Source organism: Drosophila yakuba, chromosome 3R (assembly GCF_016746365.2).
Source record: "Drosophila yakuba strain Tai18E2 chromosome 3R, Prin_Dyak_Tai18E2_2.1, whole genome shotgun sequence".
Taxonomy (NCBI): Eukaryota; Metazoa; Arthropoda; class Insecta; order Diptera; family Drosophilidae; genus Drosophila; species Drosophila yakuba.
Genome location: NC_052530.2, coordinates 16,976,514 through 16,992,090, shown reverse-complemented (window position 1 = coordinate 16,992,090; position 15,577 = coordinate 16,976,514). Strand labels below are relative to the sequence as shown.

At 47.4% G+C, this 15,577-nt stretch overlaps 2 protein-coding genes across 4 annotated transcripts; one reads left to right on the top strand and one right to left on the bottom strand.

Moving 5' to 3' along the window:
* Positions 1-1,868: 1,868 nt before the first annotated feature.
* On the bottom strand, positions 1,869-6,066 carry LOC6537176 (sodium-independent sulfate anion transporter). 2 transcript variants are annotated; one of them, XM_002097698.4, is made up of 6 exons: positions 5,895-6,066; positions 3,691-4,355; positions 3,094-3,430; positions 2,758-3,020; positions 2,511-2,696; positions 1,869-2,450 (listed from the first exon to the last, which is right to left on the bottom strand). In XM_002097698.4, exons 1-6 carry the CDS (start codon positions 5,923-5,925, stop codon positions 2,097-2,099), a joined length of 1,836 nt encoding a protein of 611 aa, XP_002097734.1. In that variant the 5' UTR covers positions 5,926-6,066; the 3' UTR covers positions 1,869-2,096. The 2 variants fall into 2 exon arrangements, with proteins under 2 accessions (XP_002097734.1, XP_015048180.1); XM_015192694.3 differs by lacking the exon at positions 5,895-6,066 and adding an exon at positions 4,428-4,603.
* Positions 6,067-7,402: 1,336 nt separating this feature from the next.
* LOC6537175 (ataxin-2 homolog) lies at positions 7,403-15,378 on the top strand. 2 transcript variants are annotated; one of them, XM_002097697.4, is made up of 5 exons: positions 7,403-8,150; positions 11,089-11,489; positions 11,549-12,482; positions 12,541-13,901; positions 14,012-15,378. In XM_002097697.4, the coding sequence occupies exons 1-5, from the start codon at positions 8,086-8,088 to the stop codon at positions 14,458-14,460; spliced, it is 3,210 nt and encodes a 1,069-aa protein (XP_002097733.2). In that variant the 5' UTR covers positions 7,403-8,085; the 3' UTR covers positions 14,461-15,378. The 2 variants fall into 2 exon arrangements, with proteins under 2 accessions (XP_002097733.2, XP_039231667.1); XM_039375733.2 differs by lacking the exon at positions 7,403-8,150 and adding an exon at positions 8,343-8,481.
* Positions 15,379-15,577: the final 199 nt, after the last annotated feature.

Here is a 15,577-nt window from a genome sequence, read left to right as displayed (position 1 = left end):
CAGTGCAAGAAGATCACTTTCCCCAATCCCAATTCCATATGCAACCCAAACTCACTATATTCTCAATCCAGTGATAGCCTGAGCCAAATACCAACCTAATACCCAATCCCAAAACTCCCAAGATCCCAAATCGAAAGCCTTCGACTGCTCGACTCAAAACTTCTATTCAACGCCCCACTTTCTCAGTGTTTGATGTCCATAGAAGCCATATGCGATAAATATCAGTGTAACTTAAAGCAAACCAAAGACCAAGAGAGATCTACTCCTACATAAATACATATATGGGATACCCAATGGCAAATACAAATATAATGTACTAAGCACAAGATCGTAGCGTTATAGACCCAGATTCCCCCAGAACAACCAGTATACCCAGAACACCCAGGAGAACCAGGAGAACCAGGAGACATGTTCACTAAATTCAGCAAAGAGACTTTCTCACACCTTCTTTAGCAACTTAAGCCGCCCCTTGCTACTAAGTACTTCCTATCGCTATCTATCTACCCCTGCCTATCCAAAGTACACTCTTTCGAACGTTATTTTACTACTACCAATTACAAATTACAAATTACCAACTACTAACTACCAACTACCGAAAGTTAGTTACGCCGCGCATACGACTAATTCGGTTTCCCTCATGGGGAAGCCTGCTTTTCAACCGGATCGAGAAAAGATAGTCAAGTGTTTCCTAATGTTTAAAATTGCTTTGACTCAGCCCTCATACACACTCGGCATACAGAAACAAATACATCGCGTACCTCTTGCTTTACGAAGAAAAATACAAACATTCAAGATGTGAAGAGTATAAAGATAACAAAGTATATTAATGACAAAATTTACCAAACAAATACATTAAACGAGCCGTGTTTAAAGAGCGCATAGAGTTGCATATGTACATGTGCTTGGCCGGCAAAATTAATTGTGAGCAAATGATTACTTTAGATACACACACACAACACACACATAGATACACTGCAATTAAACCGAACACTGTAAATTGTAAGCTGGCAAATATGTAGTAGGCGGGCAGAAGAAATTAGATATCGGAATTAGCCAGAAGTTATGAATGGAGGAGACGGACTTACCGAAATCGAAACAAGCGTTAACTTTTCCCACGTAACTGATTTAAATCTTACAATCTTACAATCAAGTCACTGTATTATTCAGCCACATCGGAACGACAATTACAATCTACAAGCCTAACTTCGGCATCCACCGAAGCCGTTCTGCTCCCGGAAGTCCGCAAAATATATCACATCCGGAATACGGGAACAGACCGGAAACACAAACACACACGCAGAAACAAAACACAGATACAGATACAGATACGCATACAGATACAGAAGCAGACAGACACACTCTATAATCATTTACTAGAAACACCTTTACAAGTATACAACAGTTTATTTCCTCGGAAACCAAGCGAACAATATAGAATAAATAAAATTAAATTCCCATTAAACACACACTGGCAAACAGAAAAGCAGAAAACAAAAAAATGATAATGGCAATGAGTACTATGCAATATGAAATGGATAAACAAAACAAATGAAAACCAACTAAATTGTTATACTGTATTATTATACTTTTTCTATAAATTATAATTTCCTTATTGAACGACAAAAAGCGAAAAAATAATAATTAAACAACAATTCAAAAAAAACTCCAACCAGCATTTCAATTGCCCCAATGATTACCTTACTCGTCAATTCAGTTTTCTGCGCAGTTCAGCGGCATTACTCATACGACACGTATACCGCCATGCAGATTAGCTGTTCGAGTTCCACGGCACGAGGCGTTCTTTAGCAGCACCTGTTTGTTCAAGCTGGAAGAGCACATTCGAGCTTCATTTTATCTTGACATATTCGTAGGGGAGTACTATTTACTGTATTTTTATAATGCACATAAGTATTTACAAAGTCGCTAACTAAACACCTAAATCTAAGTAGTAAACTAACTGCCGCCGCTGCCTAATTACGCAATTTGCGTGCGAACGTCAAGCGGTAACAGCTATTGAGATAAAAACGCCGTGACGTCCGCTCATAACCGGACGCTCATAACAGACAGGAACGATCCCACATCAGATTGCAACGTAACTACACCTTGGCCTCCAGAACAGGTGCTTCCTTTTCCACCTGCAGATGGCTGGAGAGCTGGCTGTCCTCCTGGCAGAACCTCACATTGCCCATCACGGGCAGCATCTGCTGCACTTTCAGGCTCATGTTCTGCAGGATCAGCAGGACATCGTGGCTGGCCATCTCCTTGGCCACCGAAATCAGCATCTCACTGAACGTGGCATCGAACTGCATGAAGCGGCCGCAATCGAGAACCACTGGGAAATCATTGCGATACAATCTGCAGGCTCCTCGCAACTCAGAACGCAGTGCATCCACGCCTGTGTAATAGACATCCGATTGGGGCACAATGTGCACGTAGTACGCGGATTCATGCTAAGGAGCAAGGCCAACCATTAACTATATAACTTTTATTTATATAAGGTTAAAACGTACCTGCTTTAGGGTAACTTCAAACTTGGGATTGCCCAGGCGCAGCAGTATAAACACCATGCTGAGAACAATGCCGAAGAGCAGACCCAACTCCACGCCGGCCACCAAACAGATGATGAAACTGCCCACCCAACTGAAGAAGTCCTTCTTGTTGGTCTGCCAGAGCTCCTTAACCGGAGCAAGATCAATCTGTTTACCAGGGAAAGCATCAAATTAGGTACATTCAGATGATAAGAATGCATATACGCACCATAAAGATGACGGCTGCTATTAAAACTGCGGACAGAGAAGCCTTTGGAATGTACTGAAAGTAGGGGGTCAGGATGCTCAGTGCGGAGAGCACTATCAATCCCGTGTAGATGCCAGCCATTGGGGTGCGCACTCCAGACGCCTGACTCACAGCCGAGCGGGTGAAGGCTCCGCAGGTGGGCATGGCACTGAAGAAGGAGCCGGCTATGTTGCACAGACCCAAGGTGAGCATCTCTTGCGAGGCATCCAGATTGCCATCCTTAACTGATAAGAGAGCGAGAGATAGGTTCACCATTATAGGCAGACTGCATTTTCGTCTGATATCACGTATACGCACCGAAGGCTTTGGCAATGGCCACATTGGCCAGAACCGCCACAATGGGCACCACAACGATTCCGCTGCCCAGTTCGTGGAGGATATCCGTGAACACATAGGTGCGATTCTGGTACTCGAAGGCAAAGGGCGGCAACTTGATGCTGGGCATGGCCGAGGAAACCTTTGAGGATAGTGCAAAGGGCACCGCCTCCATGGAGCTCTTCTTTACCCAGATGAAAACCAGAAGGCCAGTGAAGAAGACGACCAAAGCATTGCGGGAAATACTGATGTACCACAGGATCTTCTTCAGGCGACGCGTCACAGGCGTGTCCTGCTTGAAATTCACTTGCGACAGCAGCTGGCAGGAAAAACATCAATCACTAATTAGCATGTGAAGTATCAATGATTGATTGTGAAGTATCTAATCTACTTAGTGCAATTTTTGAAAACGTGACTTGAGGCAGCAGTGAAAAGGTTTCAGCAGTTAGCTAATGTCTGATTATTTAATAAGCTAATAAACATTTTAATTTGTGTTATTCCGAAGCCCCGTGTTCAATATGGTTATGGTTCAGTGAAATCTCTATAAAGTTATTTTTATACGCGATTTACATAACTTACTCTCAACAAAAGCAGCACAATCATGCAGGATATGCCCATTGCGGCATCCGTGGGTCGAATATTGGTGAAAAAGTCACCGATCGAGGGGAATCCCTTCATGCGAATCCCCAGGAGATTCTTGATCTGGGCAAAGACCACGATCAACGCAGTGCCCGATGTGAATGCCTTGGTCACCGGAGCAGGTATGAAGCTCACGATGAATCCCAGCTGGAACACACCCATGGCCAGTTCCACCAAACCGGCGAGGAAAGCCAGAACGATGACCACCTGCACCGGCTTGTCGGCGCAGAATTGCAGGGTGAGAATGGCCATCAAACTGGTGGGTCCAATGGACACCTGTGGTATCGTCCCGAAGAACACATAGATGATGGAGCCAATGAAGGCGGAGTACAGGCCGTACTCCGAGGAGAGTCCTGCCAGCGCGGCATACGCGATACTTTGTGGAATGATGGTCAGGCCCAAGGTGATGCCAGCAATTAGATCCGCGAACGCTTGCTCCCGATCGTAGCTGGTAATCCAGCTGAGAAAGAATATGCGCCGCACCAGCCAGTGGGCTTCCTTGGGCTTGGAGTACTTGCTGGCCACGTCCAGGTCGACGGTGTTCGCCTGGCCATAATAATCATCGCCATTCTGGGCCGTGTACTTCTCCTTCTCCTCGCAGCCAGCTGAAAATGGGGCGGGAAAGAAGGCTTCTTAGTAGGATTTCGAGTTGAGTACAGCTAATCCGCGGGTCCTACGATTGTAAATGGTGGCCACAGTGGCCGCTGGTGCCTCCGGTTGCCCAGTGGCTCCTCCATTGCCACGACTCCCACTATTGCCCTTGGGCCACAAGCCGAACGTGTGCTTTCGCGGCCAACGCATTGTGTACTGATTTTCAGACGCTGTTTCCGTTTCGCCAATGGCCAGGTACAATCGCTCTGCCAGCCGAAATTGTTTGATTTTGTCAGGGGAATTTTTAGCATTTTAATAATAATAAAAAACGAACGAACTCTCCAGTCCAGCTTGTTTGCTGCCGAGCCGAGCCGAAAGCCCAGCGAAAATGAAAAAAAGCGCAAAACTTTAATTGTGTGAAATCGTAATTAAGCACATGTGTTTGAGTATTCTCGACTCGAACTGGGTTCCCGGTTGTTTGTTTAAATTACTGAGATTCTTGTCTAATATTGAGGAACAGTACGTTCATATAACACCTAATTGTTCGGATATAAATATATATATATTGTGTACGTATGTACGTGTGAGTCTTTAAAACCTGTTATAGGTGCCTTCCTCGCTCTTTATGTAAATCGCATTAAAACCGTTTTTACCCACTTATTTTTATAAAGGTAAACAAAGCGAAACCTGAATGGAGATAATATAGTGATTTTTAATTAAGGTGATTTTTTTTAATAAAATTTCACTGGAAGTAAACGGGTAATTAGCACATTTGGAAGATCGCAAGTGCGTCCAAACTATTAGTCATCCCTCTGTCTATGGATCCAAATGGATAGTGCAAACCATTGATCATGGGTGTTACGTTTCACATGAATTAGTTTTCAGTACACCTGCGAATATCAGTTACGTGTTGCAGGTATTGTCGTATCCATGTTAATAATAGGTGTGCTATATACAAAGTAAATACGACAAGTTGGCCAAAAATAATTAATTTGAATAGACTCTCCATTTGTGAAGAACATGCAAATGATTGCTCAATTTTAATCACTTTACATATATCCAAATCAAATTTTTATAATGTGAACATAATTAAATGGGTAATCCATTTAGTCTTTGCAGCAAATGTTAATATTTGCGGTGAACAGTTTGACACGTTAAATATTTTTTTGAACTGGTCTTATCAGTCATGATGGGCGAAAACAGAAACCCAAAATAAGTGCTAATTCGAAGCCTCAGGCCAAAGCTTTTAACATCTTTTGGCGACTATACCTCCAGCTGTTTTCAAATGCTAATTAAGGCGGGAGATCGGCGGGTGGCACATATGACGGTAGTAAAATTGGCCAAGTTGTGAAAATGGAACGGTTGTAAAATAATCACGATATTATTTCAATAGTGAGTCACAAAAAGATCACAGAACTTCAACTAAATAGTGTTAATGAAAGCGATGGTTTTTAGTTCAAACACCAAATCGTTGTATCCTGTCCGTTGTTTATGAGTCAACTTTTCGCAATGTATTGAAAACCAAAGGTTTTTATCCATAGGGATGTCCTTACCATCGAAGGACAATTTCTTCACAATCGACATTATTCACGTATCCGTATGGACTTTGAATGTCTTTATTCGAAGGACATTCGGGAAATGGAGCTTGGAAAGATTAAGTACTGATTATCCTTTTCTCGTAAGTGAGCCAAGTGCACCGCTTCGCAATCTAATGAAAACTGCCGAATAAGCGAATTCTTGAGTGATAAATAAGTGGGCTCGGGCAGATTTTTCTGATAAACACGTAAAATGAAAAGAGTCAAGAAAAAGGCGACAAACACGGTGCGCTTTTATTTTCAGCCCGAGATCAGCACAACAATGGTACACTTAACGCCCATTCGGCAGGCGGAGCAAACAGAGCAAACATTGCGGAGGGTTGGGCGGTCGGATTTGGATTTGTATCCGTCGGCCGGAGCGGGAACAAACGAATATATAACTGAAAATGTCAACGGCACCGGTGACAAAAACTACTGCGATATCGCTCCAAGTGCGCAGTGGGGGAGGCTATCTGGGCACCCATGTCCAATCATTAATCTCCATCCCACTAGGTTGTCGTGTGGACTCCAAGTAATTTTCCACCTTTGCCGGCCGGTCAAGCGGCATTCCACACACCTCGATCGATAACTGATAGACCAATATTTGGGTTTTGGATTAGACAAGATCCCAAATTTATCAGCCAAATATCTGACTTAGCATGAGCTGTGACACCTTGTGACAGTCAGTCTCAAAGGCTCCCTTCAATGGTAGCATAAACATATACTAATTTAGAATTTGAATATAATTCTAGTTTAATATAATAAGAATAATAATATGATAAGAAAGTGAACACCAAATATAGTTTATCACTTTTACAAAGATAATACTACATATTCAAAATTGTAATTAAAACTTCTCATTTTATGAGATTATAACTGCGAGAGATTCAATTGGCCACCACATAGCATACAAGTAGCTCGGTAGCCTATTATTATATCTGGCAATGTCAGTAGGTGCTAACTACTCTATCAGGCGTTACAAAGACCCTCCGCCTGGCGTGTGGACCGGAAAGATTTACGGCTTTTGTATATGGCGCTGTAAACCAGATAGCATCGTAATTACTTTTATATCTCGAACGGGAGCGGAGATACAACATACATAGGTCAGCAAAGAGTGGATTTACGGTTGACTTTGAAATGATTAAGCGGTGGCAGCTTTCTCGGAAAACATCCAAGGTCGTTGGATGTCTGGGGCCGCCTATCTGGACGTTTGGTAAATATGCGGATGTTTTCCACCTTCTGAGATATCTAGAGGCTATTAATAGGTTCACCTGTATTTGTGAACTAGATTTAGAGCAAATATTTGTTTAATACCGCAGCGATTAATAACAAACCATAATTCGTTATCCCATGAGTTTAGTTTAAGGTGCGCGCCCAATCGACGGTGTACAACACTGTTTTCATGTACGCGATAGCCTCAGAACAATCGATAGGCAGCACGACCTGGCGCTGTCAAATCAAGTGCGTTGACGATAACTATTCGATACCGAACACTGTGGCTGCACACACGCACCCCCGTTCTGATTGAAGTTAATAAATTAACAAAATAGTTTTTCGACGCAACAAAATTCGCCGTTTACCACTCCCGCCGCCCAGTCGCTGCAGCTCGTCGTGCCGTTCCGTTGTTGCATTTCTTTTTTTTTTCCGATTTGCCAAATACGCCGTCGATGTGTGCTAGGGATGTGCAAAAAAGTATCGACTGCGGAAAGCAACTCGTCAAGCAACCTTGCTCGTTATCGCTACAGTACGCAGGGAAAAAATAAATTTAGCAACAAAAGCGTATTTAGCAGCCAAGTAACAGTGCTAAACGGCGCCGAAATATCACAATTTTGCTAGAACACGCCTCGCCCGCCCATTCGCGACCATCGCAGCAGGATCCTCCGATCGCAAAGTTGGTAAATCCGGGGGAAAATCGGCCGAAGCAAAAGTAGCAGCCGAACAGAAGCAGCAGCAGCAGCACAGCAGAAACGGGCGAAAGAGGAAAGAGAAGAGAAAAGAAGCAAAAACGCCAGGTTTGAACGACTGCTGAAAAGTGTCCTGGTGGTGAACTGGTACTCTCGGACTGCTCCTCCTGGCCTCCCGGCAATCGGACACATACCGACCACATCGGCAATCGGCGGTTGGCAATTGGCCCTTGGCAATTGGCGATCCACATCCAATCGACGTTATTATGAACAACAATAGCAAGCGGAAAACCCGACCCACTGGCGGTGGTGCCAGCGGCGGCATCTCAAGGTAAGAAGAAGCAGCTTCACCAGCACCACCAGCAGTACCCAGCTGCACTGGCAAAAACCAGGGGCGACAGCGCAGGGGCGTCGTTTGTGCAGGGTGCAGGGAGAAGAGTCAGCAGAGCGCCATGCCACACAACAAAGGGGGGCACAAACGCACACCACTGCACTTGGGGCTGGTTTGCTTTTGCCTTTTGCTTTTTGCCTTTGCTTTTTGCCGTCGCAGTTTGCAGTTCGCCGTTCGCCGTTGCCCTGACAAATTGAAAACCCGCGACAACCGAAAGCGCCACAAAGAGCTCTTTTCTCTCCCGGTCCGGTTGACTAAAAAAAATTAAAAGGTGAAAGCGCGTCTCGTGTCGACGTTTTTCACATATTTTTCTTCTTAATCTCTTGGATGCTGCTTACTACTGCAGTATCTCTTGGAAAACCATTCTTAAGCTTTTTTTTTTTTTGTTTTTGGAATGCAAATGGCGCTTATATAATAGGCCATCGTGCGCCCTGTGTGTGTGTGTGTGTGAGTATGTGCAAGCGCGCGCGTGTGTGAGTGTGTGTGCTTCAAGAATCGAACTTTATGCTTTGTTTACATTTCCCTTTCACAATGGCCAAATGTGTGTAGAGAACATACATAATTTGTTTAAAGGTTTCCGTTTTGTCGCACCAATGAGTTCCATTGCCACCCCCGTAAAAAGGGGCACTGTGGTCTCCAAATCCCCAGCCCTCAAACCGAGGAGCCAACCCCCCCTTTCCACCCTTCCTCCTGCTGCTGCGCCCTTAAAATTTTCAATTGAAATATGACTGCAGCGCACACAGCCACAAACGCAGCCACACATCAACATCCACATCCACATCCATATCCGCATTCAGACACAGTGCGGCGCACAAGTATCGGCACGTTCGCCAGTTTTATCAATTTATCTACGTAAAGCCACTCACGAAATGATTTGCAGAGATATATGTACAAATAGTTGAGAAACGAATCAGAAGTAGAGTTAATTCGTCGCGATAGTCTAAAAATCATTCATAATTCAAGTATGCAGGCATAATAATAATAATCAGAATGATCGCTTCTATATTTATAAGCTATATGTATAATGTAAATTAAACAGAGTTACTGCAGTTTATAAAGATAGCGATTTATTGCAAAAGAGTTGAATTAGGGAACAAACTAATAACATGTGTTTCCAAAATTGCATTGTAATGGAGTAGAAGTGAGTCAGTGCTGTGAATCAAAGTGAATAAACACTTTAAAATATTTTGACTTTCTTTTAAGTAACATTCAGTGATTACTTAAAACATGTTATCGAATTCGAAATCATAACTCATTGTTGCCTGCACTGTAATGTATTGCTGAAGAGGTATCACTGTAGTGGCACTCGCTTTGGCCTTATCATACGAGTCTTCCTCGTCCACTCATATTTGTGCCGCAAACGGTTTGAAATGCGCGTTCATTATTCAGTGTGCACAGCACCAACACACACAACACAAAATCAGAACCCACAACCTCAAACTTATGGACACAGTGGGCCTGGGTTGTCGTTCACTGCGAATTAGGCCCACTGTGCAGCCCGTGCCCATAGTCCATATAGTGCCCATAGTGATGCACGCACACTCGCTCACGTAGCACGTAGTGCACTATATTTTTTACTCTCGTCGCTCGCCTTTTTCGAATGCAATTTCTTGCATTGTCAGCATTTTGCAGCTTTGCGTTTGCGTTTGCCGCTTGCCGTTTTCAGTTTTTAGTTATACGTTTTCAGTTGCTGTGACGTGCGGCGGCTGCGCTGAGTTTTGTATCGTTCTTTGGCACACTTCGAACCCCTTCTACTACTATGCCCGCCGCAACCCCCTGAAAGCCCATGAAATCCCCTGCAAGGCCCGAGAGCCTCCAACGTGGGTCCGAAATTTGGGTCACTTTACAATTTGCTGACCGAACGAACGATATACCACCTCGCTCTTGTTTTCCGCCTGACGTCTATGCATATTTATTCGCCACTCGGCCATGCACACTTGCATTTTAAGTTTGCCTCCGTCCGTCGCAGCCTATTTCCCGGATTCGTTTCCCTAGCTGCTCGCCTGCTCGCCTGCACTGCCAGCACCTCACCTCACGCATGATTCACTCTTGGGCGCAATCAATTATTTGTTTTCATTCACCAAAATGTGCACAGTGCACGCTCCGTGAATCAGCTACTGCTCAAGCGCCCCCCTCTCCAATTGGTTCCGTTCAGCCCCCGTCCCTGGCGCCGCCCCTGTCCCACACCCACATCCACTGCCGCCGCGGGTTCATTGTGCGTTGCGTTGCGCATTTCACGGTCGTCGATCCTGGCCGCATGCAACCAATGCCAAAACACCCCGAAAAGCGTCCATGAGTCGAAATCGAGTTCCGACCGGGGCGGAGCTGGCCAAAGGGGCCTCATTCGGCTGGTTACTGTCGGGGAATGAATATGACAGGCTTTGTACATCTGTCAAATTGTTCTTTAAATTCTTAATTGCTGGTAAATATCCTTATCCCTTTTATTTGGTTTCGCTATTGACAAATAATAATCAACCTTGATTCACTTAAGTGACTACTCTACTGTATTCAAAACCAATGTATTCAAATTTGACCATAGTAAATTGCGCGGCTGGGGCACGCAACACAAATCATACGTTAATGACTATAGCTTGCTTAAACTTCGCAGCGAGGTGATTCCCCGAAAAGTCTTTGTTTAAACAGCCATATAGTATCTCTTGCTTGTACTAAAAAAGATGAGCTTAAGTGCAAAAACACAACGTAAACTGGCACGTTTGCTCACGGGGGTTGCGGAATGCTGGGTCAGGTCAGAGTTGGCGAACGAATCGATATCGCCACCGTAGCTGGGTGAAATCTAATTTCCATTTTCAGTCAGTCTTCTGCCTTCAAACCGCAACGCTAACGAATGGTTTAACCTGTCTCTTCTGGCCATTCGCAGATACAACTCCAACGATAACAGCCTGAGGCCCGCTAACAACAAGGCAGGTGCAGGAGGCGGTAACGGAGGCGGAGCAGTGCGTCCGGTGGCGCAGGGCGTCTACAACAACACGTTTTTCATGCACTCGGCCACGGCGCTGGTGGGCAGCGTGGTGGAGGTGCGCCTGCGGTCGGGCAATATCTACGAGGGCGTATTCCGCACATTCTCGGGCAACTTTGACATCGCACTGGAGCTACCGGCGTGCATTAAGTCCAAGAATCTGCCGGAGGAGGGCAAGGTGCCAAAACACATTATATTCCCAGCCGACACCGTGGTGACCATCGTGGCCAAGGACTTTGACTCGCAGTACGCCACCGCAGGCGCTTTTCAGACGGATGGCGCCATTTCTGACAAGTGCAACGGTAAGCTCCTTGCTAATTTAATTTGTAAACACGTACTTATTAGTCTACATTTTTTGTAGGTGCGCGTCCGGACGAAAAGGAATTGGAACCATGGGATTCTGGCGCTAATGGCGACATTGACATAGAACTGGATAGTGCCGCTAACGGCTGGGATCCCAACGAGATGTTCCGCAAGAATGAGAACACGTTTGGTGTGACATCCACATTTGATGATTCTCTGGCTTCGTACACGGTACCGCTGGACAAGGGTGATTCCCTGGAATTCAAAGAGGCCGAAGCCAAGGCCGAAAAGCTGGCTGCCGAGATCGAAAATAATCCGACGTGCCGCGACCGTCTGGACTTGGAGAACGGCGACGAGGAGGCGCTCTTCGCGGCCGTGGAGCGTCCATCGACAGAGCAGGATCAACGCGGAGATCGTGGCGACCGCGAACGCAACGATCGGGACAGGGAGCGCGAGGATCGGGATAGAGACCGTGATCGCGATCGCGGCAACAAGCCCCGTGGCGCTGGTGACTTCCAGTTGAGGGAAACCATGAGTAGCGACCGCTACATCACAAAACAGACGCGCAGTATCACCGGACCGCAGCTATCGCATGTTGGCATGTCCTCGCAGGGCAGCGGACGTGATCGTGACACTCGTGGCGATGGCAGCATGATGATGCAAAGTGGCGGTGGGTCGGGCCAAGGCGGCTCCACGCAGTCGACGGCAGCACTTATGCTGGCCGGCGGCCTGAAGTTTGCGGGTCCGGCCCCCTCAGCAAACGCGTCCGCGGACTCGTCCAGCAAGTATAGCGGCGGTTCGATGGTGAAGCGCAAGACTGTGCCCCAAGGCGGCAAGGTGATGCGCAACAATGTGCCTACCGGTAGCAGCAACGTCTCCGTGTCGCAGGGCGGCAACGGCAACTCTGTGGGCCAGAACAAGGGCGGCTACCAGCCGTCGATGGGCATGCCGAGTCAATACTCCTACCAGGGTAACTCGCAAATTATGCATGGGTAAATCGAAATTGTACTTTAATCAATCTATCAAATATTAACATTCGTACGTCCACAGGTCTTCTCAGTACCGCAACCAATCTCACATGGGCGGTACAAATAAGTTAAATGGCGATTCAAACGCCAATACCAACAAGCCGCTGCCACAGCGCCAGATGCGCCAGTACCAGGGCTCTCAGAGCAACTCGTCGCTGAACTACGGCGGTGAACCTCAGTCGCTGGGTAAGCCCGTACACGGCTCCCATGGAGGCCATCCCGGGCAAAACAGCAATTCGCCGCCGCTGCAGACGGCCGGGCCACAGCAGCAGCAACAGCAGCAACAACAGCCGCCGCAGCAACAGCAGCATCAAAACATGCAGCCACAAGGGCAAAACACACAACCGGCGCGTCAGGTGCGCACGCGTGATAACCAAATGCAGGAACTGCGACAGTTTGGCCAGGACTTCCAACTGGCCCCGAGCAACACTTCGCCACCCCAGCAGCAGCAGCAGCAGCCACAGCAGCAGCAGCAAGTGCAACAGCAGCAACAGCGAGCGTTGCAGCAATCTGCCTCGCCACCGCAACAACAGCAGCAACAACAGCAACACGTGGTCCTGCACCAAGTGCCGCAGACGCACCTGCACCAAGCGGCTCTATCACAGCCACACTATGTGCCTCAGCAGCAGCCTCAACAGGCGCCGCCTCCACAGCAGCAACATGTGCCGCTTCACATACAACAGAAGGCCCAGCAGCAGCAATTGGTGGAGACCCAGCATCAGCACGTGCAGAAGCAGCACCAGTCGCAGACACAAGTGCAGCAGCCGCCGCCACAACTGCTCCAGGATCCATCACAACAGCCGCTGCCAATTTACCATACAATGCCGCCGACACAGACTTCACCCGTAGTTGTTACTTCGCCGGTTCTGATGGAGCAGCCACCGCCACAACCCATGCCGGTGGTGCAGCAACAACAGACACAGCAGCTTGCCACGCCCAAACCTGAAGCCTCGCCGGCACCAAGCAGCAACACCACCACACCTACTGGCATAGCCAGTACGCCGACAACAGGGGTGATTGCCAGCGCTGGATCGGAGAAAACCACGCCAGCAGCTCCCACTCCGACTAGCAATTCCGCAACGGTGCCTACAGGAACGGCCGCCGCTGCCGGTGGTGCCACCGGAACCACTCCGGTGGTTAAGAAGCATGTGCTCAACCCATCAGCCAAGCCATTTACACCCCGCGGGCCCAGCACCCCGAATCCATCACGCCCACACACCCCACAGACGCCTGTGCCCATGGCGAACATTTACACAACCACGGGAGGACATGTACCGCCGGCGGCCAACCAGCCGATCTATGTGGTGCAGCCACAGCACCCATTCCCGCCTCAGACACACCCGCAGGCCGGACAGCCACCGCGCCTACGCCGTAGTAATTACCGTAAGTCCACTCTTGCTATAATCAAGCATATTTTATATTTAAAAAGAACGAATATGTAACTATACAAGTCTGGAAATTGTGCGCTAATTATATGATCTGATCTCCCGCAGCTCCAATGGCCGCCTCGCAGATGCACGTATCGGCATCCGCGGCCACGGGTCAGCCGTTGATAACAGCCGGCCCGATACCGCAATTCATCCAGTACGCCCATGCACCGCACCAGCAACAATTCCAATCGCATACGTACGCGCCGATGCAGATGCGCGTGTACCAGGACCAGCCGCAACAGTTGCAGTTCATGACACAGACGCCACAGTCGACCACACCGTCGCCGGGCCAGCCGCACCAGCAGTTCCATCCGCCGCCACAGCCCTCCCCCGCCGGCGGGGGACCACAACCGGCGTTCACGCCGCCCACGCAGGCTACCACATACCAGCTGATGTGCTTGCACCCCCCGTCGCTCTTAGCCAATCACTATTTCCCGCCGCCGACGCCGCAGCATCCGCAGCAGAATCAACAACAGTATCAGATCGTGATGCCGCAGCATCAGCCGCAGTGAGACACCGCCAGCTGGGGAATGGCGCACGGGAAGGTGGCGAGCTGGAAGGCGGGGGGAACAGGAGGCCCCTCCTTGTTAATGTCGCCGTAGCGATTGGGAGCTGTACGGGCAGCCGTCATCAAGCAACAGTTACACATATACAGACACAACACGCAACATGAAGCACTCACCACACCCGCATCCGCATCCGCACCTGCATCTGCATCAGCATCAGCATCCGCATCCGTATTCTCATCAACCTTTTGAGTAAACGCGCGGCTTTCGTTGTCGCTCCAAGCGATTTTCGCCCACAATTCACACATCCAACCACATCCTTATGCCATGTGCACGAGCGGCCCATCCTGTAGCACATCTCTCACAGACCGAAAACACCAACAACAACTAGGAAATTATAAAATACAATTAAAACAAAAGGAAACTAGTAAATTTTTTGAAATTGCAAGACTTCTACAGCGCACGGAAGCCAAACACAACAACAGCAAACAAAAAACAAAACAAAGCAAAAAAAAAAAGATTCAAATCAAACAATCACTGAAAACACCAAACGTATAAAAAGCAAATGCAAAAAAGAGAAATGAGAAACAAAATAATTTAGAATGCTAAAAGCAACCGTCGAATCAATTATAATACGAAAATAATAAGCGTTTGTAGGGAGCGTTTTCCGCCCCGCACAAGTCCTGTAAGCCGAGGCGAAAATTCCAAAACCGATTGGCTACCAAATTGATACAATCACATTGTAAACCGAAACGCAAGTGAAGTAGAATCAAAAACTTAAGGAGATGAAGATGCAAATAGTCGTCGAGTTAAGATAAGAGCGAAATTTTGTAAAATTTGTTTTAAACATAATTCTTTGATGCACTTCTGCGCTCCCGCTATCTATAGTTTTATGCGCTTTGGCAATCGACACACCCGGCACACCCCGACCGACACACACGCTTCCCATCCCCCAAAAGAAAAGCCAAAATCCCAGACTTGCACGCCCAACACTCACACATGTAACCACACACACACACCAATCCAACCAACATAAACACAAACCCCAGAAGCAAAGCGACAGCGACAGACACCAGAAACCCAAGTCATCATTCCAAGTTAGTTTTTCCACCGGTGCAAGGAA